This window comes from Seriola lalandi, unplaced genomic scaffold (assembly GCF_002814215.2).
Source record: "Seriola lalandi dorsalis isolate HSWRI2012SDOR001 ecotype SW California unplaced genomic scaffold, Sedor1 jcf7180002054647, whole genome shotgun sequence".
Lineage (NCBI taxonomy): Eukaryota > Metazoa > Chordata > Actinopteri > Carangiformes > Carangidae > Seriola > Seriola lalandi.
In genome coordinates this window covers 55,577-79,558 of record NW_019525200.1, presented here as the reverse complement: position 1 = coordinate 79,558, position 23,982 = coordinate 55,577, and the positions used below count along the sequence as shown (strand labels likewise).

General features: G+C 42.3%; 2 protein-coding genes across 3 annotated transcripts in view; both read left to right on the top strand.

The window, feature by feature from the left end:
• Nucleotides 1-628: 628 nt before the first annotated feature.
• jakmip3 (Janus kinase and microtubule interacting protein 3) lies at nt 629-20,561 on the top strand. 2 transcript variants are annotated; one of them, XM_023420506.2, is made up of 24 exons: nt 629-894; nt 1,513-1,720; nt 1,790-2,032; nt 2,747-2,986; nt 6,098-6,298; nt 6,892-7,005; nt 7,117-7,263; nt 7,772-7,909; nt 7,994-8,029; nt 8,117-8,188; nt 8,461-8,565; nt 8,676-8,804; nt 8,907-8,990; nt 9,822-9,884; nt 10,626-10,724; nt 12,031-12,129; nt 13,274-13,327; nt 13,490-13,555; nt 13,902-13,970; nt 15,328-15,405; nt 17,093-17,326; nt 17,437-17,502; nt 17,670-17,732; nt 18,217-20,561. In XM_023420506.2, the coding sequence occupies exons 2-23, from the start codon at nt 1,586-1,588 to the stop codon at nt 17,718-17,720; spliced, it is 2,523 nt and encodes an 840-aa protein (XP_023276274.1). In that variant the 5' UTR covers nt 629-894; nt 1,513-1,585; the 3' UTR covers nt 17,721-17,732; nt 18,217-20,561. The 2 variants fall into 2 exon arrangements, with proteins under 2 accessions (XP_023276274.1, XP_023276273.1); XM_023420505.2 differs by having other exon boundaries at nt 13,274-13,333.
• A 2,545-nt stretch (nt 20,562-23,106) lies between these two features.
• The window catches only part of dpysl4 (dihydropyrimidinase like 4), a 10,371-nt gene continuing 9,495 nt past the window's right edge, over nt 23,107-23,982 (top strand). Inside the window, exon 1 of the mRNA XM_023420516.2 lies at nt 23,107-23,379. Within this exon, the coding sequence (XP_023276284.2) occupies nt 23,107-23,379 (273 nt within the window). The remainder of the gene's footprint in view (nt 23,380-23,982) is intronic.

Below are 23,982 nucleotides of genomic sequence, written 5' to 3'. Positions count from 1 at the left end.
AGAGGAAGTTGGACAGTTTTCCTCACATCATCATCAGTTGAACCAGTTCAGGACCAGTGAACCACTGAAGACCAGTTTAACAGGTGACCAGGTGGACAGGTGTGTAAGGATCTGCTGATTGAATGAAGACAGTCAGCTGATCAGGACTTTTCCAGACAACTGATGAATCACTGATCACAAGTCATCTCTTCTGAATGAGGTATTCCTGCTGGATGAACTCCTCTGTCCTCTCATCTCTTGACTGAAAGGGGGAGCAGAGAGGAAGAGGGGTCACCTCATCAGCAGCACAGTGACACCTGGTGGTTGGTCCAGGTTACTGAAACATTCAGGAATTATTTAAAACATTAAATAAATAAAATATGTTAAATATATCAAATATGTCAATTATGTTAAGTATATTAAATGAGAGGAAAGTTGTTTATGTTTATTCCAGCAGGATCAGACTGATTATTAAACCAGTGACATGTTCAGTAATGATGTGTTGATGTGATGAAGGTGAATGTCCAGCAGAGGGAGACAGAGCTCTGATGCTCCAGCTCTCCATCACACTAAGGGATGCTGGGATGAGGAGGAGGAGGAGGAGGAGATGACGCCAGCAGAGGCTGCAGAGATGCTAACAGCACCGACACACAAACACACACTGAAAGGAGCTAACTGCTAACTGTTATCAGAGACTGACAGACAGAGGTGGAGGGAGGCAGCACACACACACACACACACACACACACACAGACACACACACAACACACAGTGATCACTGAGACACAGTGAGCTTTCACTGAAGCTAACTGCTGTTAGCATGCTGTGGAGAGCAGGCTAACCTTCTGACACACACACACACACACACACACACACACACACAGCAATGCAGTGTCGGAGGCTTCCTATTGGATGGTGAGTGATTTCTCTGTGTGTGTGTGTGTGTTCAGTTAGGCCTGAGCTAGTGTGTTTAAATGTCCGTGCAGTGATTATGACAGAGAGGTTGACGGAGTTACCATGGAAACTGTCATGTATTCATGCTGTGCAGTGTATTGGTTCACCTGTCAGACTGTCATTGCATCAAACATAGGCTCAGCTTTAGAATAATAATACTGCTACTGTACTTCTGGTACTACTGATATTACTGTTCTACTGGTACTACTGTACTACCGTACTTCTGGTACTACTGATACTACTGATGCTACTGTACTTCTGGTACTACTGTACTACTGATACTACTGTTACTACTGTTACTAGTAGTGCGACTACTACTGTTGTATAACAGTTTGAATTTAAACTCAAAATGAGCTTACCAGTTTTTTTGGGCTTGTGTACTACTGCAGTACTGTGTACTGCTTGAAGACACACCTACTGTTCACCATGTTTCGTTAACGTTAAAAAGGTAGTTTGGACTTTAACCCCACGCAGATGTCAAGCCAGTGTTGATAGTGACACACTAACTGAAGTGTGTGTTTGTGTGTGGTTGTGTATTTTATGTGTACCTGTGTGTGCCTGTATGTGTGTTTTGATCAGGTGCAGATGTAGTCAAACTTCAGCTTGACAGACAATTCATTGGGCTGGGCGGAGCCTGCAGGTGGAGGTGGGGATGTCAAAGCGAGGAGCTTGGGGGCGGGGGAAGGGGGAACGACCAGACGCCATGGCAACCCTTCAAGCAGCAAATGAGGAGCTGCGAGCTAAACTGACAGACATCCAGATAGAACTACAACAGGAAAAGAACAAGGTAAGGACTACAACACCCAGTGTACTGTCACTGTAGTGCTACACTGTTCAAATGACTGTGTGTCCTCAGGTAAGTCGTCTGGAGAGAGAGAAGAGTCAGGAGCTGAAAGCGGAGCATCACCGGGCGACGGTTGCCGTGACAGAGCTGAAGACCAAACTCCATGAGGAGAAGCAGAAGGAGCTGGCGGTTACTAGAGAGACGTTACTAAGGCAACACGAAATGGAGCTGATGAGGGTCATCAAGATCAAAGATGGAGAGATTCAACGTCTGAATGGACTGGTGCTAACGCTGAGGGATGGATCCATGGACAAGGTGATCCACCTGATCTACCTGTCTGTCTGCATATATTCCTGTCTGTCTACCTGCCTCTTGAAAACATTGGAGAGAGGGGCCTGAGTCAGTTGTTCTCAGTTTATCCTAACGACCTTTTTGGGTTTACCAGCATCTAGGGTTAGGGTTAGGGTTATACAGCACAACTCACCACCACATGGTGAGTTGTGCTGTACATCTGGGACACTCACTGTCAGCTGGTCACTGACTGAATGGCTGACAGTGAGTGTCCCAGATATACAGCTGCAACTCTGATGGTACGACCACAAAGGTGGTCATTGATCACCTCTGGTGTTGTAGTGCCAGCTACACTTCTGAACCACTTATTGCTTAAGATGTGTTTGTTATTGACAATCTATCACTTGCATATACATGTGATAAGATAGCTCTGGTCCAGATTAGGCTTTTCCTTCTAGACACCACAATCCAGGTTTCTCGATCCTTGTCCATGTGACCTTTCCGGTCTGGCTCCAGGAGGGGGGTGCTGGTCTGTCTATGCTTGGCCCCTTGACATGGACCAAAGTGCCTTAGGTGACCTTGCCAGTGAATGTTGCCCCTGACAATACATCAAAGTCATAGCAATATGCAACCCCCTCAACCATATTAAGGTGGTGATTCTTGGAGTTATAGAGGATAATTTAACTCCTCCTCAGGTGTGATAGATTATCTCACAGTCTTTGTCCTGATGTTCTTCAGGTGAGGAGTGCTCTGCTGGCAGAGGTGGAGGAGGCAAGAAGGAGCTGGGAGGCAGAGCGATGTCGCCTCCAGCAGGAGGTTCAGGAGCTGCGAGGAGCAAAGAGGTATACTGAGGAGGCTCTGACATCGGCTCAGCAGGCCTGCCAGGCCCGGGCAGCCGAACTACGATCAGCTCATCACCAACACCAGGAGGAGCTGAACAGGACCAAGAGAGACTGTGAGCGGGAGATTCGCCGACTGGTACGAGGCACCATCACACATACATGACTACATACATATGTGTCTGTTAACACATGCATAATTGCCAACACATCTTGTTTTGGTCCCGGTGGATCAAAAACTATCTAAAAACCATACTAAACATCATCTATCTACCTCATGAATTTTCCCAATTTGATGTGTTACAAGAAAAAAAAAAAAAAAAGTCACTCCTGTCCTGTTGTTTTTAGCAGGACTCATCAGGAGTAATTCACTGTCTGTCCACTGCTGCAGGTATGAAGCCTCACTGTTCAACAATTTAAAATATCTTTAGATGGCAGTCAAGTTAATAAAGATCCAATCAGCTCACCGACCCTAACCCATATTTCTAAGTGCACATTCAATGATTCACAGCTGCAAGAAATCAATAAATCTAACTATAAATGGATGACTCTTTCTCTTTCTTCCTAAAGGTCCTTCAATTTTGTCAATAACTGCTTATCTGATCAACTTCAGACATTGTTGAGAAGTACCATGTTGACTGTGAAGTTTTTAGGGCTGGGGCGACATATCCACATAACTTACATCATTGTTTACCATGGAACGACACTATGAGGGCAGTGCAGCTCCCAGATAATTTACAGTGTGCACATGCCAGTGTTGGTTGTATTTATTGTATTTACCAAGTGGTTTGAGCACATCGATCAGAGGGCACAGATTTCTATAGACAAAACTACACATTTACACATGGATCTTTTTTTCCTCCACCGGCCCAGGGGGGCTCCATAGCCCCATACATTTGGTATGTTTGTGTAACAGGTAATTTTCCATTCAAAGACTTGCAGTGTTGAGTGTGAAGCTGTTTGGATGATGCTCTGATGTAAGGTGCAGTCTGGATTGACGCAGGTCAGACAATCAGCCCCTACTGACAGGCACATTTTCAATGAGCACTGCACTAGCAAAGCAAATTTCAGGGCCATTGCTGAATTACCGGATAAAACTGGTGCTACATGTAGGAGCTAATTGTAACATACTTTAAAACTAATGGTTTGCAGATTCTTGTACTTTAATTAAAAAATACAAGTGGTGTGAAAAGAAAATACAAAACAGTAAAGGTCATGTCTCTTATTTCAGAAGAATAAAGGAGAGAGGAGAGATCATAGAAAATCCAGAATAAATGGTAAAAAATTCACCTCTACCTCAAATTTTGATACACATAATAATAAATGAAAGAGGTATAGACCTTCAGACCTTCACCTACATGTTAATGTAAACAACAATAAACAAACAACAACAATAAATTAAACAACAAACATTTTGGGAACGTGAGGAAGAATGTCAACAAAATGCAAAGGGTTAGAACACAGACTGTTTGTTTTGATCCAAACATATACCATAACACAACAAAAGACACAAATGAGAACAAAAGTGGATGAATGTGTTCATTCATTCACTGGTGAATGAATACATTATTATTAACATGGACACATGAGAAAACAAAGAATGACTGAGCCTCAAAGACTGGCACAATACAAGACACAGAGTCAAACACAGACTGGTACAATACAAACAGCCTGACAGACACAACATGCTCTATATGTGCAGAACAGTCTCTCTTCACTTACAGCTGCTGCTGTGATTCAACTATTACATGTAAATGTAAGAAAGGCAGAGGTGAACACCTGACTTCATTTCAACTGCAATCCTGAAGTTTAGGCATCAAATCAACACTAACACTAACAGGTTAGTTTCACTCTGAACTCATTCATTTGTTCATTTGAACAGTCAGGAACAACTGACACAAATGAACTGAGCTGATCAAAACACAGAGATGTCTTATACAGATCTTTATCAAATACAAGTTGTACAGATCCACCTGGTTTCCAACCCGGTGTCCTGGGTCCAGGATGAGTGGATTGACACAGTTAGGGTTAATGAAGCCTAACCCTAACCTCTACTCAGGACGTCTATACCTACGTCCGGTTCATTATCATGGACACCATATCTCAGTAGCATCTTGATGCAATTTCTTCAAATTTGGCACAAATGTTCACTTAGACTCAAGAACAAGCTGAGATTTTGGTGGTCAAAGGTCAAGGTCATGGTGACCTCACAAAAAAGGGCTAGGGTTAGGGTACCTCTTTTGCAATTACTCAAAACTTCACAGCAATTATGACAAATTTTCACACAAATGGTTCATATTTTATGTGTCATGGTTTATCATGATGTGTGATGGACAATTTATGTTTGAACACTTTTGGACTCTTATGTTTGGACATTTGTTTCATTCCTTGTTTTATTTTGTATAACTTCCCTTGTGTGTCTTGTTGTTATTATACGCCCTGTCTTTGTGTTATTTCCTTCCTTGTTGATTGTCTCCCCCACCCTATTGTGTTTCACCTGTGTTCAAGTACCCTTTCCTCCCTTTTGTCTATTTAGTCTCTGTGCTCACCTTTGTCTTTGTCAGTTTGTCCTGTATTCTGTGGTTCTCCTTTATGCCCTGTTTTGGATTTTTGAAGTTCCTCGTGTCTTTTCCTACTGTGTTCCTTGTGTTTTGTTTTGATTTTATTTTCTCTATGATTTTGATTTTGAGTTCTCAGCATTTTCAGCATTTTAGGAGGTTCCTGTTTTATTCTTCATTTAATAAATTACCTTTTCACTTACTTTGGATGGTCTGCATTTGTGTCCTTTATAACTACAAAACCTGACAATATCACTCTGGATAAACAGGGATGTAACCTGAAACTAGTCGGAGTAGAGGAGGCAGTAATGCTCGTTTTTTAACTAGTTTCTCTGTCTTTACATTAGTTCTGAGGGTTAGGGTTAATCATCATGATGCTGGTGTTTCTCTCTCTGTCAGGGTCATTTTGGTTCAGGTCTCTTTTTAAAAATGTATGCATGTTGTATTTGGGTATCATTACCATGTGTCTGATTTGGATTGTATCCAAAATGTTGCACCTGTGGAAACCTCAGTACAAACAGACTCACCTTTAGGTTCATGTTCACCCGAGTGTTTGATTTTATATTCAGGACATCTTTCATCCCCTTGTCTGACAGACTAACCCTGCCCCTCTCCTACCTGTCTCTCTACCTGTTTAACCACACCTCTAATCTGTCTGTCTCCCTGTCTGTCTCTCACCTGTCTGTGTGCAGATGGATGAGATAAAACTGAAGGACAGAGCTGTCAGTGTTTTGGATAAAGCCTTGGGGCTGCAGGCTGGACATGCTCACCGCCTCCAGCTGCAGACTCAGGCAGCCGAGCAGCAAATCGCAGCCCTGAGAGATGCACAGAGGGCAGGACTAAACCACCCAGGCCACTCCCCTAGCCCCACCCCTAACACTACTCCTCATATTGTAAGCGCCGCCTCCTCCTGCTCGTACTGCATGATATAAAAACATTCACTTCATGTCATAGTTTACATGTTACCTGATCTGTTCAATCATGACATCAAGTTCATGAGAAGTCTCAGTGTACAGGTGCCCTGAACACATTGCAGCTACTGCAGTATCTCACCAGTAGATGCAACCTGCAGGAGCCAGACTCTGTAGATCTAGGAAGCCAGAGAGTTGATGTGGATCAACAGAACAGCTGTGAATCCTGATGCTGTTTGGTTTCTTTAATCCTTAAACCTGACTATTACTGAACCGTCATATGGGTTTATGTTCTGACCACCAGTGTGAATTATATACGCTTTGTTTCAGGCTCTAAATACTAAAGTACCTTTGAGTCTCAGCTGTCATTTTCTTGGGGAAGACCCTCAGATGTTTGAATGTTTGATCTGGATCTGGTTTCTACAAAGTTTAAAAATGTGGTTTCAACTCGCCTTCCTGAAGCAGATTGTTACTGCAGGAAATAACTCTTCACACTGTACTGTCTGTGTGTGTGTGTGTGTGTGTGTGTGTGTGTGTGTGTGTGTGTGTGTGTGTGTGTGTGTGTGTGTGTGTAGTCCCAAGAGGATCGGGACACTCGGAGGTTTCAGTTAAAAATTGCTGAGCTCAGCGCTGTTGTCAGGAAGCTGGAGGATCGAAATGCTCTGCTGTCTGAAGAACGCAACGAGCTGGTAACACACATACACAATAAACATATGCTTGTATTTCTCTACTTGTGAGGACACAGTTGGACATAGTGCAGCACAGCTGAATGTCTGACCTGATTCTTTGTCTTCGTGCAGCTGAAGCGTCTGCGAGAGGCCGAGAGTCAGTTTCTTCCTCTTCTGGACAAAAACAAACGTCTCAGCAGGAAAAATGAGGAGCTCGCTCTTGCTCTCCGTCGTCTTGACAACAAGCTTCGCTTTGTCACCCAGGAGAACATGGAGATGGTAACTATGGTAACCCCTGACCCTGGTGACACATTGACAGACATAGTCTGAGTGCTGCTTCTCTCAGTCAAACCAGTAGTAGCTCCACACTGGACCGGTTAAATGAACTGAAACTAAACAGTTGTTCAAAAAAAAACATAACAAAGGTAACTCATGTAGACTTATATTTATATTATTAATTCATTAATAATTAATTTATATCTTTATTAGCAAACACCTGAGTTTTTTTAACATCGTACCCTACCATATGAAAATAGAAGGGAATCATGTTTTGGAAATAAATAATTATAACAGCATGTTGAAGCCAAGCAGTGGCTAAATATTAAATCATAATGAAAAAGAAAATAGCTACATGCTAAAAGCTAACCAACATAGCTTATAGTAGTGTAACTGTTGTCTATTCAGTTTCATTTATTTAGTGGTTAAATAACCAGAATCAAAGAAGAACTAGCACAGCATCAGTCAACAGTGTTACCATGGTAACAGCATCATTTGTTGTCATCGACAGAGGCGACCGAGTTCATTAAATGACCTGGACCGCAGCCACTCCACCAGTTACCATGGTTACAGCCAGGAGGAGAGAGAGATGGAGTTTCTAAGGTTACAGGTCCTGGAGCAACAGCACATCATTGATGACCTGTCCAAGGTAGTATACGATGTTAAATGACTGTACCACAGGTTAAATGACTGTAGGACAGTGCTAAGTTTAGAATCACTGTGTTTTTTTCAGGCTCTGGAGACAGCTGGTTATGTGAAGAATGTTATAGTAAGTATTGAGTAGTACTAGTTATTACTGTTAGTACTAGTTATTACTATATTGTTGTTGTTGTTGATCGTGTTGTTGATCCTGCAGGAGAGAGACATGTTACTGAGATACAGGCGTCAGGAGTCAGTTAGGAAGAAACGAACCTTCAGAGCCTGCAGAGTGAGACTGAACACACACACCCACACACACACACACAGAACTGAAAGCTCTGACAAAGTAAGTGTGATGTTATGTTTGTTATTTTTTCAGTAAGTGACTTTTGAGGTTATTACAGGTGTGTTAAAGTTTTCACCTGACCTGCTGATGTCAGTAAAAACACAAACTCCAGATGATCCCTGGTTTAACATAAAGAAATAACATACTGTGTGTGTGTGTGTGTGTGTGTGTGTGTGTGTGTGTGTGTGTGTGTGTGTGTGTGTGTGTGTGTGCAGGTTATAGAGACATTTTATGGTTATGATGAAGAAGCGTCAGTGGACTCTGATGGATCATCTTTGTCTTTTCACACTGACAGAACTCCAGATACTGAGCCAGAGGAGGTAACACACACATAGACACACATAGACACACACACACACACACACACACACACACACACACACACACACTGACCGGTGTTGTTATTGGTCTGACTGTTTGTGTGTTTCAGGTGTGTGTGCGTGAGGAGGCGGAGCTTCGTTACCGTCAGCTGACTCAGGAGTATCAGGCGCTGCAGCGAGCTTACGCTCTACTGACAGAGACGAGCGGGGGAAACTATGACGCAGAGAAAGAGATCAAGGTGACCACAACCTCTGAGCAAGGCAGCAACAGAGAGAGTGTTTTGCTTCCTGTAATGAGGCAAGGCATTGACTGATTGATGGTTGTATTTCCTGTGTTTCAGACCAGAGAGCAGCTGCTGACTGAAATCAGTCGATATCAAACCAGAGTCGCAGATCTGGAGTCAGCGCTGAACCAACAAGGACTGGTAACACACACACACACACACACACATTCACACACACACACGCGCACACACACACACATGCACATCCTGGTGATGAACTCAGGATTGGTCCATACACTAGGTGAGAATATGATATGCCTTCTGATTGGTTGCAGGGTGAACCCCCTGGAGAATAGGGGTGTGTCTTCATGCTGATGAGAGGAGCACGGAACCAATGTGAGCCAGTCAGCGCTAGAACAGTAGAAAATAGAACAGGGATGCCGGTCATGTTCCATAAAGGTCCAAACACTGTCGCCTCCACCTGCTGCTGCTTGATCAGCGGATTATATTCACCTGAGCCTCGTGAGAAACATGGCCACAGGGGACACCTGTTCAGATGGAGGTCAGGTATCTCATGAGGCTTCAGGTGAACAGCAGCAGGTCCAAGCTGGTCAGGACTTTAAAGTTACCAGAGGGTTTGAAAAGAAAAGACTCAAGCATTCAACAGGAGCAGCAACAAAATCTGAATCCAACAACCTGAAGAATCAAGAGTTTCCTGCCAAAGGAACCAGATGATAAGCATTCATAGCTGAGAGGGTCACACCAACCCAGAGTTTACAAAAACAAAGACACAGCCCACTGGCCAGGTAGAGGGGAGGGACTAATCTGTGACATCACCTGGTCAGGTGATCAGTCAGAATAACATACAGACTGTTGCCTTTCTGTGGAACATGACTGAATACTTCTGATGTAGAACCTAGAACCTAGAACATAGAGCAGGTCTGTTAGAGGTCTAAGCTGTAAATGAAGTTCAGCTCAAACTGCTGTCTCTCTCTCTCTCTCTCTCTCTCTCTCTCTCTCTCTCTCTCTCAGGATGTGAAGTGGGTGGAGGAGAAGCAGGCATTGTATCAGAGGAATCAGGAGCTGGTGGAGAAGGTGAAACACACACTGACAGAGTTTATTCCACAGAGAAAAGTCACTTTAACTCAAAGTCAGTTACCATGGTAACACACTCTGTGGAGCTAACCCTGCGTTTCTGTCTGTCTCTGCCCCTTCTGACATGGCGCGTGATTGGACGCTAGTTTGTTACCTGAAACTGATCTTTACAAACGTTACCTTTTTTATGATCTATCAAATCTGAGAGGACATGAGACAGATTGAAGCTCAGATTAAAACCTACATACTGAGACTTTGTGGACATTAAGTCAATCAGTTCCCCTGCAGTAAAACATTTACTTTACATTCATTACTGTAAATAAAAAAGACTCTGATCAAAGAAGATTATTTTCTCATGTTGTGATGAACAGTCCTGTCAAAGCTGTCAAATCATGCTGTAGATTATGTGATATTTCTGAGTGAAGATGAAAATACTTTAAAAAGTATATAGGCTGCAGATAGTCTGAACCTGTTTTAACATTTCAGTCACTGTATATAAATTTAGTACATGTTCCAATACAGTCACTGATGCTCTTAAATGTAGAGAATCTGAAAATTTTCACTCAGCTTTAATGTCCTTTTCAACCGAAAATCACCAAAATCATGAAGCTGTTGCTGAGTCAGAATCTGAGGTTACAATCATAGATCTTAAACTTCTGTCTGATCTGTGTCATCTATCTCTATAAACATCTGTCTGATCTGTTTCATCTATTTCTATAACCTTCTGTATATTCTCTCTAGCTGAGGCAGATGGAAGGTGAAGAGCTGCGACTGAAAAACGACATTCAAGACGTCAAAGATCAGAACGAGCTGCTGGAGTTCAGGATCTTAGAGCTTGAGGTAAACACACAAATAACAACATAAACCACAACAATAAGTTAAAACAGTCTGACAATACAACAACAAATTAAAACAGACTAAAATAAACAACTACAAATCCAAACAGTCAGACTGACACAACAACAAAAATAAATTGAAACAGTCAGACTAAAATAAACCAACAATATAAAAAAACACCAAATTAAAACTGACTAAATTAAACAGCGACAAATCAAAACAGTTAGACTAAAATAAACAACAAACAACAACAAATTAAAACAGTCAGACTAAATTAGACAACAACACAAACAACAAATTAAAACATCAGTCTAAAATAAACAACAACAAATCAAAATTGTCAGACTAAAATAAACAAAAAAATCAAAACAGTCAGACTGTCAGGTCTGTCAGGATTTGCGAGGTAAGTTGGACCCAAATGCAGTCAACTCTTGGGAGACGGTGAACGCAGGTTTATTTAGCAAAAAATCCACACGTGAAGGTGACATGAACAGACATGAACAAACCCTGAACTAAAAAGGGACGAACCGACACAGACAAAGGGAAGCACAAGGACAATTTAGACAAGGGAGGCAAGGATGATTGAACACAGGTGAAACACATTAGGGCGGGGCAGACAATCACTACACAGAAACAGGACCATGACAAGCAGCAACACAGACACTCAAGGAAACCAATACAAAATGAAACAGGAAGTGCAAAAACTCCAAAACAAAACTAACAAAAAGTGTCTGCCATAGCAAACCATGACACAGACAGAAATAAACAAAAACAAATCAAAACAGTCAGACAGACATAAACAGGAACAACAATTCAAATCAGAATTAAATAAAAAACAACATGGGGCATTGAGTGGTGCAGTGGGTTGAGCAGGCGCCCCATATGTAGAGGCTACAGTCCTCACTGCAGTCGGCCACGGTTCAAATCCCGCATTGGACGGCCTTTTACTGCATGTCGTTCCCCCTCTCTCTGCCTCCCCATTTCCTGTCTCTCTCTACTATCCTGTCCAATAAAGGCACAAAAGCCCAAAAAAATAAAAAACAACATAAAAAACAAATCAAAACAGCAAGACAGACATAAATAAGAACAAGAAATTAAAACCAGCAGGCTAAAATAAACAACAATATAAAAAACAAAATTAAATCAAAACAACAGTCAGACAGACATAAATAACAAATCAAAACAGTCACACGAACATAAACAACAACAAATTAAAACAGTCAGGCTTAAATGAATAACAACATAAATAAAAACTGCCATATTGACTGACACTGTCTGTGTTTCCATGGAAACGCTTTTCACTGATCAGGAGAGGGAACGACGCTCACCTGGCATTAACTTCCAACATCTCCATTTCCCAGAAGGCATCAGTCCTCTGCAGATCTACTGCGAGGCAGAGGGAGTCACTGTAAGTTATGCCTGAATACAACTGTGTACACCTGTAAACACACGAATAAACGTGTAAATAACAGCGGCCAATACCACAAAGCCAGCTCACCTTAGTCTCACTCTGTTGGGGTAATGTCAGTAAGAGCAGGAATTATAAAGGTCTTTAGTGTAGAGTGGGTTTATCTGACTCCAAGCCCTACAAAGGTGAATGTCGATGACTGACATACTGACTGATGAGGTTACACCACTGGTTGGCCAGCCGAGTGTTGAATTTTCCCATCGGTTATTACACTTTCAAAGCAATTTGGTGTGAAAGAGCAGTTCTCGCACCTTTGTTGGTAGATTTACTGACTTTTCAGACCTTGATTAGAAGGTCATCAAAGTCAGTCTCCCATGTCAATCCTTCAACATAAAAATATGTGAAACACTTGACTGTTATACTTTCTTTTTACTCTTCCTCCACATTTATGCTGATGATTTTATCACCCGTCCCTGATTCATTGTCTAAAAAATGATGTGTGTAATAACTGAATTAACTACAGAACAACCTTTGCTAGATACAAGCTAGCCATATTTTCTAGTTGAGCTAGTAACCATTAATTGAAATCAGGTGTACGGTAACCACAGGTAAATAAAAAAGGTCAATAACTACCAATAATAAATTTTAAGGTCGGATAACTGACATCTTGTTATGGTAGCTAGTGAAGTGTTGTTCATGCTAGTTAACTGCAATTAAAATCTACCCAGCTGTTATCTTACAGCAAACATTAACTAAAGCTGGCTACATAAACAACAACAATCAATTAGATTCATGAGACGTCAGCGAATGTATTAAAACATCAAACAATTCATCAACTTACCAGCGAGCATTGGGACACATTGAAAATGAATGGGCTTCATATATGGAACTATCTAGACAACAACAGAAGTCTATGACAGGTTATCATGGTGATCTCCTGCAGTTACGATGGTGATCTACGTCAAAAGTGAGCCAGCTTGTTGACACTGGAAAACTTGACTTAAGCCTAAAGAGAGCTAGATAACTCACTAATGTCACTTTGTGGTTCAGGCCCCTGACTTCACCTGAGTAACACCTGTAAACACACATGAATCCACCAGAGTACACCTGAGTAATAATTTGTGTGGTTTATTTTGTTACTCAGGACATCGTGATCAGCGAGTTGATGAAGAAACTGGACATTCTGGGAGATAACGCCGTAAGTGTATGTTGCATTTATTTTGTACATGTATGTTTTTATTAGTTTCACATATGTGTCAAACTGAATTTACACCACCTTGAATCATCTAGTTGTCATATGTCATATGGCTGACATATAGTTATGACGTTATTTACATGTTGTTTGCATGTTTTCCTGTAGAATCTGTCCAATGAGGAGCAGGTGGTGGTAATCCATGCCAGGACGGTGCTCACGCTGGCAGAGAAGGTAACACACGAACCTTTGTGAATCTATGCAGAGCTTTGACCTTGTTTTTCATCTCTCTGCTGACCACCGTCCTTCTCTTCAGCCTGTTCTGGATCTCATTTAACTTTTGACCCTGTTTTGATATTTTAGCTGTCTCTTCTGATCTTTGAGTCTGTTTCAGATCTTAGAAGTCCTGTTGAATGTTTAAGTGTAAAGTCCATGTTTCCTCTTCAGGATAGAAACTGTGTGGGAGGAACTCTTTATAAACTTGCTGAAGATGGGACCTGAAGGACCTCGCCACCCTTGCTAACCCACGCTTTCCTTTCCATTTACCTGTCTCTCTCTACCTATCTGTCTCTCTGCTCAGTGGTTGGAGTCCATCGAAGTGACGAAGTCAGCTCTGCAGCAGAAGATGTTGGACATTGAAAGTGAGAAGGTAAAAGCCCAAGTTTAGGATAGACAATAATCATCTATCTACTCTGTACCAGGTGTTGCCTTCTGATGACGTCATTACAGAAGGGGGGGGGGGGGGGGGGGGCAAAAATTGTTTTCTACTGATATAGAGTAACAAATTCATGACTTCATTTTTTGCGTTTACGGAGCTCTATGCATGGCCTTCCACTGAGCTCACACACCTCCAGCTGCTGCAGAGACCAGGACATGGGCACACAGGTGAATAGGGGAAGGCGCTCCTCTCTCCAGCTTCCCACCTGCACCTGCGAGGTGCCGCCGTCATGAATTTGACAAACAAGGCTGTGTTGCACAGGGCTGAGCAAAGGAGAACACTTGAGTATGAAGCAGTTTAAGCTAGCAGCTTGCAGACACAGTTGAATTATGTGATCAGAGGGCTATAGCATCAAGTCCTGTTTAAAGCTATTGTTGATTTCATATCACACAGATTTCATCCAAAACGTTTTAAAATATGTGATTAAAATGATATTTAGACAGATACAATTTCAGAATGAATAACTGGCATGTGGAGACATCAGTGGTATTTTGCAGGGCTGCTCTGTAAATGCAACTAAACCTGAATCCTAAATATCCTTCATGTGCAACAAGACTTCTGCTGTCAAACTGTGTAGCAGCTATAGAATGGTTGCCCAAAGACTGAAGAAAACCAGTCAAGCCAGGGATCAGGATCTGCACATTTATTCTAGAAGAGCAGCACAGTCGACACACAGTGGCAGGCTCTCTGACCCCAGCGCATAAGTTTCAAGCTTTTTTATTTTAATTTTTTTGTATGTACATTACAATTACACATGTGTAATAGAAATGAATAAAATGTGCACACCAAAAGAATGTATGCCTTCACAGCAGTTAAAAGCAAAAATGAAAATGAGCAAAATAAATATTTTAATAAAATAACTAATTCAGTGCTGTTCTACAGTAATACACAATAATAATAATACACAAGAACATTACAAATAACATTACAAATTGCATTTAAGTTTGAATATTCTTCCTTTTGTGTGTTTGCCTGCTTTATTTTACTGACTGTCTTAGAGTGGACGGACTGATACAGGAACATACTGATACAATTATCCCAACTGAGCCCAAAAATGGCCTTCCTATTTCCAACACCCTAGATCTGGACAATAACGTTGATAATCCCATGATCTAGATACCTTGGTGAATCAGTAATTTGGGATTTTCAATCAGATTTTGTTTTGTTGCTGGTTTGATTCCCAGTAGTAGTAGTAGTAGCAGTAGTATAAGTATGTGACACTAAATGTAACAGAAACAGAAGCCTCAGGTACCATAGTGACCTCTGTCTGTCTGTTGTTGTTCTCTAGGATCTGTTCAGTAAACAGAAAGGTTACCTGGATGAAGAGCTGGACTACAGGAAGCAGTCGATGGATCAGGCTCATAAGGTCAGTGTAACCAATGAACACAACAAAAACATTGAGCAATAGTCGCTAAACATTTTTACACAAGCACAAAACTGATTCACTCAAGACAAACAAAAGTATATGAAATTAGATGTTTTCTGAATTTACTCAGGAGCGTCCAGTGCAACACTCAATCAAGCGATTCTGTGCATGAAGTTACTGTTGTGACATGACTAAGACTAAATGAACCAATGACAGTTTGTATCATGAGATCACTTTCTCCTTGCTCAGCTTGACTCAATTCACTCATCAAAACAAATGACATACATGCAAGAAATTCATGAGCGAAACCTCATAGTAGCCACAAGTTCATCTATAAGGTTATCCTTGTTTGTAAAATGTTACACTGCCACTATTTATGATCTGCATGCAAGACATGCCACCACTTTTGCAGTAGAGCACACTCTAATAATCACAGCTGTACAAGCAGCAGTGAGATCAGCTGACTGCACTTGGAGAACTGGTACTGTGAGCAAGCCGAAAACTACCAGAGCAGAGCAGTGTGGTGTTCACCTTTGTTAAATTTACCTCCATATGTTCCAGCCACACAGTGGCAGAATGTATCACTCTGAAAGTTTCACTTGTTGGGGGTTTCATTGCTACAAGCCATCTGGTGCCTGTATAACCAGTGGGAGAGTTGTGTTGTTATTTTCGGCAGAAAGTCAAACATGTTCCTGGTGGGTGTTGGCCTCTGCCAGGGTTGTCCCTTGTCACCAATCCTGTCTATGATTTTTATGGACAGGATTTCAAGGTGTAGCCAGGAGGAGGAGTGTGTTTGGTTTGAAAGAATTGCATCCGTTCTATTTGCAGATGATGTGGTTCTGTTGGCGTCACCAGACCGGGACCTTCAGCATGCACTGGGGTGGTTTGCATCAGAGTGTGAAGCTGTTGGGAGGAGGGTCAGCACCTCAAAGTGTGAGGACCTGATTCTCTGCCAGAAAATGGTGGATTGCTCTCTTCAGGTTGGAATGGACTTTCTGCCCCAAGTGAAGGAGTCTTGTTGTCAAGTGAGGGTAGGATGGAGTGGGAGGCAGGCAGATCGGTGCAGCGTCAGCAGTGAAGTGGATGTTGTACCCAACTGTTGTGGTGAATAGGAGCTGAGTCTGAGGGTGAAGCTCTTGATTTACTAATCGATCTTCGTTCTGACCCTCACCTCTGATCATGAGCTCTGGGTAGTGACCGAAAGAATGAGATCACATTTACAAGAGGCTGAAATGAGTTTCATCCTCAGGGTGTCTGGGCTCAACCTTAGAGATAGGTGAGGAGGACTGACATCCAGAGCCGTTGCTCCTTCACATCAAAAGGAGCCAGTTGAGGATGTTTGGGCTTGTGGCGCCTTCCAGTGGAGGTCTTTCAGGCACATCCAACTGTAAGGAGGTTTGGGCTAGACCCAGAATATGCTGGAGAGATTATATGTCTCATCTGGCCTGGGAACGCCCCGGGACCCCCCAGGAGGAGCTGGAAAATGTTGCTGGTAATTTGCTTGACCTGCTGCCACCACGACCTGGCCTTGGATGTGAAAGAAATAGATGTAGGGCAAAAAGATTAGCAAGGGGCTAAATGATTTTCCACAGGGTTAAAGTCCAGATATTGAGAGGGGACCCTTGATAAGCAGGTATACAGAGTTTAAAACATATCTTCTTATTTTAAATGTCTATATCTGATGCAGAGGATCCTGGAGCTGGAGGCCATGTTATTTGAGGCTCTGCAGCAAGAGGAGGAAACCAGGATGGAGGGATTCAAGATTGAGGAGGGTCGTCTCTCTGAAACTCTGACTGAGGAAGAGAAGGAGGGGCTGAGGAGAGCCATGGACCAATGGAAACGAACTGTAATGTGCGAGCTGAGAGAGAGAGATGCCCAGATCCTGCGAGAGAGGATGGAGATACTGCAACTCACCCAACAGGTAAAGCTTGACCTGACAGGTAAACCAGTTACTGACGTTTAATCTTTCACTGACAGGATAGTATAGTTCATCTAGTTGTGTACTCAACATGACAAATGTGTGTTTGACAGAGGAACAAGGAGCTGGAGGAGTTTATAGAAGCCCAGAAACGACAGATTAAAGAGCTGGAGGAGAAGGTATGGGCGAAGAGAAACAGAATTAAGTCTTGTTTTGGATGAAATGTACAATATGTACAATTAGTCCAGCAACAGATCATGTTATCACCGTGGACACACGTGTACACTGTAAAATCTGCTTCCTATGACTTTCTGCTGACTCTCCACTGTTTTCTGTTTCCTTTCAGTTTCTATTTCTGTTTCTATTCTTCTCTTTGGCCTTCATCCTCTGGTCCTAACAGCAGCAGCTGGTGAGTCACAAAGCAAAAGTTTCCCTAGGGATATGGGGTTTCCCTCAGTTATACAGGGTTTTTACCTCAGTTATACAGGGTTTACCTCAGTTATACAGGGTTTTCCTCAGTTATACAGGGTTTACCTCAGGTATGCAGGGTTTACTTCAGGTATACAGGGTTTTTCTCAGTTATACAGGGTTTACCTCAGTTATACAGGGTTTTCCTCAGTTATACAGGGTTTTCCTCAGTTATACAGGGTTTACCTCAGGTATGCAGGGTTTACTTCAGGTATACAGGGTTTTTCTCAGTTATACATTGTTTACTTCAAGTATACAGGGTTTCCAGTGGGTTTCCAGGGAATCCTAATCCTGTATTGTATTTATGGAGTTGTAATTGATTCTACAAATCAGAGCTTATAAAAGTCTTTTTTATCATTAATGTCTTGAGACAGTCTGTGTATCTCATCACAGGAACACTGTTAACATGTCAGTTTGTGGTTCAGTTTCTGCAGGCCTCCAGAGTCCAGCAGCTGATCACTCAGCAGGGTCGTGTCAGGAGGATTCAGAATGTTTCAGGATTTGGAACCAGCAGCTGACTGAGGCACATTGGCTTCACTGCCACACTCACCAGCCTCTGGCTGCTGTCAGCCAATCAGAGCAGAGCTCAGCCGTCACCTGAGTCCACACCATCACACCCTCCCAGAATGTCACTGTGTTGCCTCAGAGACAGTGAGAGTGATAGTTTCAGTGGTGGCAGAAGAACATTGTGTTTCAGACGTGTGAAAACCTTCACTGGTAACGGGCTAACCAGCGCACCGGTAGCTATGGGTACCAGAAAGTTCTGGGTCACCAGATGTGCAGCTGATAAACACATTCTGGCTTCAGCAGGCCAGCTGGACCAAAGCGGTGCTGGACTTATTAATATTAGCTAAATTAGCTGGACTTCTGTCAGACCTGGCTAAAGTAGCTGCTCTCAGTGTTTGCTCAGCCACCTGATTATAAACATTGCTAGCTAAGTTGGCTGAATTCATACAGTTAACTCAGCTGGTTGACTTCAGTGTGAAGGTAGCTGTTTGGGTCAATTACAGATCACTAATCGTCTGTGGGTGAATGAAACTGCAGTGACAGACACAGAGCTCCATGAACTACAGCAGAAGATCAGTAATGTTGTTGCTAAGTTACCTTGAAGAGTTCACACAGTTGAATCACAGTAGAAACACAATTGAAAACATTAGAAACTGTTGTTCAGTGAAGCGTCTCGTCTGTCCTGATATGAGTTTTTTTTTAACTTTGTTCTGATTGGCTGTTCCACCTGCAGACTGGCGAGTAGTTTAACACTGTAGAGCCTCTCAGCTCCACTCATGGATCTAAGGTTAAAGGTTCAGACCGTCTGGATCATCGCGGGACCAAAACCTGACAAAGGAAACATCAGACAGGAGTTCTGCTGGAGGTCAGAGAAGAAACAGACTAAACTGTTAAAGCAAAATTATGTTCTGACCGGAAGAAATGCAGCATGATGCTTGAAGTAAGTCAGAAGCAGGTTTTACAACTGGTCAGAAACCTTTAATACAACAATAAAACTACTGCAGGTCACTCTGCAGAGTTTACACGTGATCAAAGGTCAGGTGATCCAGTCTGATTATACTCTGGTGAGATTTTACAGATCAACTGAGTTCAAACTGATGGAAGAAAGTACAACAGTGTTTCACAGACACAACTGAACAATAGAGGATAATTTCACAGGACTAAACAAGAATTATATTACATTATATTATATTATATTATTATATTTTCCTAACCCTTATATTATGGATCTTTTTATTCTCCTACTGAAGATAATCAGTTGATTCTGAAATGTTCAAACAATTAAAGGAGATATTTGTAAGTTTTGGATATTGCTACAAAGCTAACATTAGCATTGGCAACTGTTTACTTACCATCAAATTTCATTCCTTTACTCACCAACAGCTGTCTCCAGAGGTGGAAACAAACACCAATGTTAACTCTTGTCTATATCACGTCTTTTTGTTCTTCTGAAGTTAGCATGCTAGCCATCTAGCTCTGGCCCGGTCAGACCGTCTCATCACGATATGATACTGACTTACTGTAGTGTCCAGTCTGAAGATGTGTTATAACCTGTAAACACAATAATAACTGAAGTTATTGTGAGACTGGTAAGTAAACAGCTGTTCATATTATTGTTTTTTTATTTTCAGCTTTAGTTAAAACTTTAATTTCTTTTCATGGTTTGAGTGTCAATTTCCGTCTTGACATTGCCATATTTTCAATTCAGTATCAAATTCTGTTTTAATTTTAACTGATTTTCCTGTAGAAGAGTAAAAAGAACATAATTGATGAACCAATGTTTTCTGTGAATTATCATCTGTGTGTCCTGCAGTATCATCAGTGTTTAACTGAAGCAACACAAACCTGCAGAATTAAAACCATGGATCCTGCTGTTGTACTTTTATTATTCCAGATGATATTTTTCTATCCCTGAGTCTGAACTCTTGAACATCTGAAGGGTCAGCAGTTTGGTATGATTACAGATTAAAGATGGTAGAAACAAGACTGAAGACAAAACTGTGTTTGTATTTTGTTGCTGAAGATGAGAATGTCCCATCAGATCAGAGTTTTTTGACTGTTGTCATGAAATCTGGTTCAGTCTGACTCCAGGCTTCAAGTGATGCTTCGCCATCTGCTGGATCTGGTCTGTGTGCCAAAAGTGAAGAACCATAAGTTGCAGTTCCACTAATGACCACTAGAGTCTGGCTCCAACAGTGAGTCAGTCCCCATAGACTCCCATGTTAAAATGTCCAACTTTACAGCAGAAATAAACATGTTTACAGCCTGGTACAAAAACTATTTTGGTCTCTAGAGCTAATTTCCTCCTTCATGACACCTGTTTATATAACTCACCTTAGGGGCGTGGTCTCTTTCAGTGACAGGTGGGTAAGCATATGCTTGTCACAAACCAACATACACCACAGTCTCAGCTCCACACATGCCCCTCTTTACCTGGGAGTTATGGGCGGAGTCAGGCACTGCTAAGATGGCGACGGTGGAACACACACACACACACACACACACATACATAAAATTCATACCCATCTGTTAACACAACCTGACTGAAGTGGTTCATGTAATTTTTATCTAATGATAATATTAACTGTCATGTTATGGAATGATGTATTTATTTTCATTAAGGCAGGTCCAGTATGTATGAAGATCCAAGTCAAGTCATCCTGTAGCACTCTGTAGGTGCTTGTGCGCAGGAACACAGGAGTTTAACAGTTGAAAAAATGTAGTGCCAAAGGAAAATGCTGTTTTCACAGGAAGATAAAGAGCTGATAATATTCTACATGAAGCTATGTTTAAACAGATGTTGGATTGTTTCAGTGTTTTAGTGTCTAAAACACGTTTTTTCATGTGGCGTTGCCCACAGCAACACATCACTCTGACACTCTGCCAGTGCCCCGGTCAGCTTTCCTAACTGAGACCACGCACATCATAATCTACTGTATTGTACTGAGTATATATGACATCCTCACACAACCTCACGTCAGAAAACCCCAACTGTCCCTTTAACATCACTGACTTGTTTTAAGAGTCAGTTACACTGATTAGAAAACAGCATTTTTATATTAAACCTGTCTATTCTGCGTTAAACGTGCAGTCCACCATACTGATCTAGTCTGTTCATGAGTTCACCACACACATCATGGATGGAGCATGGAGTCCTGCCATGTGTTGGGTCTGAGGTCTACCTCATGAGCTGGACACCAAATATGTTGGATTTCAGTTGTTTATCAATTTATTGGCTATCATAAATTAAGAAAATATTAATATTTATTTTATATATTATAAGACATTTGGTATATCTTGAATGATGAGACCCAACACATGGACACCACAGAAGCTGCTGCATCATTGAACTGAAGCTTGACTGAAGCTGTTTGGTTGAACTGTAGAAGAACATCAGCTCTGTGTGTGGAGTAAACCTCCTCCCACAGGTGGAGCAGGATCTGGGTCTCTGCCGCCTCTGGACTTGGACCAGGTCACTTCAGGATCATGTCAGGGTGTCTGTCCACCTGCTGAAGCTCAGGAGAAGACAATGACCCTAAACCTCAATGGAAATCCACCTTCTGGAGTGGTCCAGTCAGACCCAGACCTGAACCCAGTAGAGCTGCTGTTACTGATCTCAGAGAGAACACCTGTCTGACTGAAGCAGCTCTATAAGAAGAACGGTCTAGACCTCATCCTGAACACTGAGCAGGCCTGATCAGCAGCTACTGAAGACCTGGTTTCAGGTCCAACCAGGTTTTAAATCAAGGTTCACTTCCTGTTTGCACCAGAGGTGAAAGGTTCAGTAAAGACCCAGAGATTAGAGCTGTCTGACATCAGAGACACTGAGTCTGTCCTGATGAAGACCAGATCAGATTTAGGACCACTTAAAACCAGATCACAGACACTAAGTCTGATACTAGTATAAACACTTCGAGTTTCTCTAAGATTTTATTCTTACTGTCAGAGACAAACGAGATCTTCATGTTAACATAGAGAATTTGTTCTGGTTCACTGAGTGTGTGTGTGTATGTGTGTGTGTCAGTAGATGAAGTGAATCTGTCAGGCAGATAAATCCAGCTAAGACTGAAGCGACTTCAGAGTTTCATATCAGTAATGAGCACTGACCTGTGTGTGTGTGTGTGTGTGTATGTGTGTGTGTGTGTGTGTGTGTGTGTGTGTGTGTGTGTGTTACAGTGTGTGTTACAGTGTGTGTTACCAGGACTCCTGCTGTGCGTCGCTTTGTGTTCACTGAAGCTGAAACATTGGGGCCACTCACGTTCAATAACAAACCAATAACATCTAAAATCAATCAATACTTTCATAGACTGTGAGGATTGATCTTTAACCTGAGGATGTGTAAACAGGAGAACCTGATGCAGAACAGGTCTGAACGGGATCATCAACCACAGGGTCTGTGGTCTGAGTGATTGGACGGGTCTGGGTCTAGGCTTGGACCAGGACTGGATGGATGTGTAGGTGAGTCAGGTGGGGTCTGGCTCTCAGTGAGAAAGAGGACCAGGATGGAGCCTTGTGGTCCAGTTGTCACCTGGTAGGAGTAGGACCTGGTCCAAGTGAGACCTAATGAGACCTCTCCAGACTCTCAGACCACAGTCAGTCTTTCTCCCTCTGATTGTTTGCTCTCAGTTTGAGGTCTCAGCTCCTCCCTCTTCCATGACCTCCTTTTCCTTTCTTCCTCCCTCTTGTCTCCTCATTTATCGCCTGAGGAGATAACACACACACACACACACACACACACACACACACACACACACACACACACACTCCTCATCTCCTCTTCCCCTCGTTGTCTCAGATCAGATCAGTCCATGATGTCTGAGAGGAGGTGTTCTCAGGAGGACGACTGCTCCTCTCTTCTGTCCCGGCTCGGTTCGGACTCTCCGCGTCCTCGGATGAAGTATGGAGGGATGTTCTGCAGCGTCGAAGGAGCATTCGAGAACAAAACGCTCAACTTTGAATCATTCAGTCCGCAGACAGAGCGGCGCCGGGCTGCTCGGACCCAAGCTGACGGCCATGACAGAGGAGGACAGACTGTGGTGTTTCCCTCTGGACACGCCCGGGAAAACTACGGAAAGAGAGAGGTTCAAATTTAAAAACTTATTTATTCTAATCTTTTTCTAAGTTTTATGTAAAGAGAGTTTAGGAAGTGTTTATTTCACTTCATTGTTCCCTCATCAGTCCACACTCTGTACCAACTGTGCCAGCAGCTAACTGTTAGCAGCTAACAATTAGCTAACCACTGAGCCAAATAACACAGTGTCAACATGGGATCAGAACTACAAAACTACAATACTACTAAATACACAAGTTCAGGTGTGGAACATCTGCAAGTGTGTTGGAGCGGGTACCAGAGTCTAATGAGTCAGATGAGTCAGAGTCTGATGGGTCTGATGAATCTGATGGGTCTGATGAATCTGATGAGTCAGAGTCTGATGGGTCTGATGAATCTGATGAGTCAGAGTCTGATGAGTCAGAATCAGATGAATCAGATGAATCTGATGAGTCTGATGAGTCAGAGTCTGATGAATCTGATGAATCTGATGAGTCTGATGAGTCAGAGTCTGATGAGTCAGATGAGTCAGAATCTGATGAGTCAGAATCAGATGAATCAGATGAATCTGATGAGTCTGATGAGTCAGAGTCTGATGAATCTGATGAATCTGATGAGTCTGATGAGTCAGAGT

Bases quoted from the DNA above. Each gene is read 5' to 3' on its own strand.
- jakmip3 (XM_023420505.2), top strand. From the start codon at position 1,586: ATGTCAAAGCGAGGAGCTTGGGGGCGGGGGAAGGGGGAACGACCAGAC. The intron at 10,725-12,030 runs GTAAACACACAA...TTCACTGATCAG, and splicing joins TCAGGATCTTAGAGCTTGAG to GAGAGGGAACGACGCTCACC. The intron at 17,503-17,669 runs GTATGGGCGAAG...GTTTCCTTTCAG, and splicing joins TTAAAGAGCTGGAGGAGAAG to TTTCTATTTCTGTTTCTATT.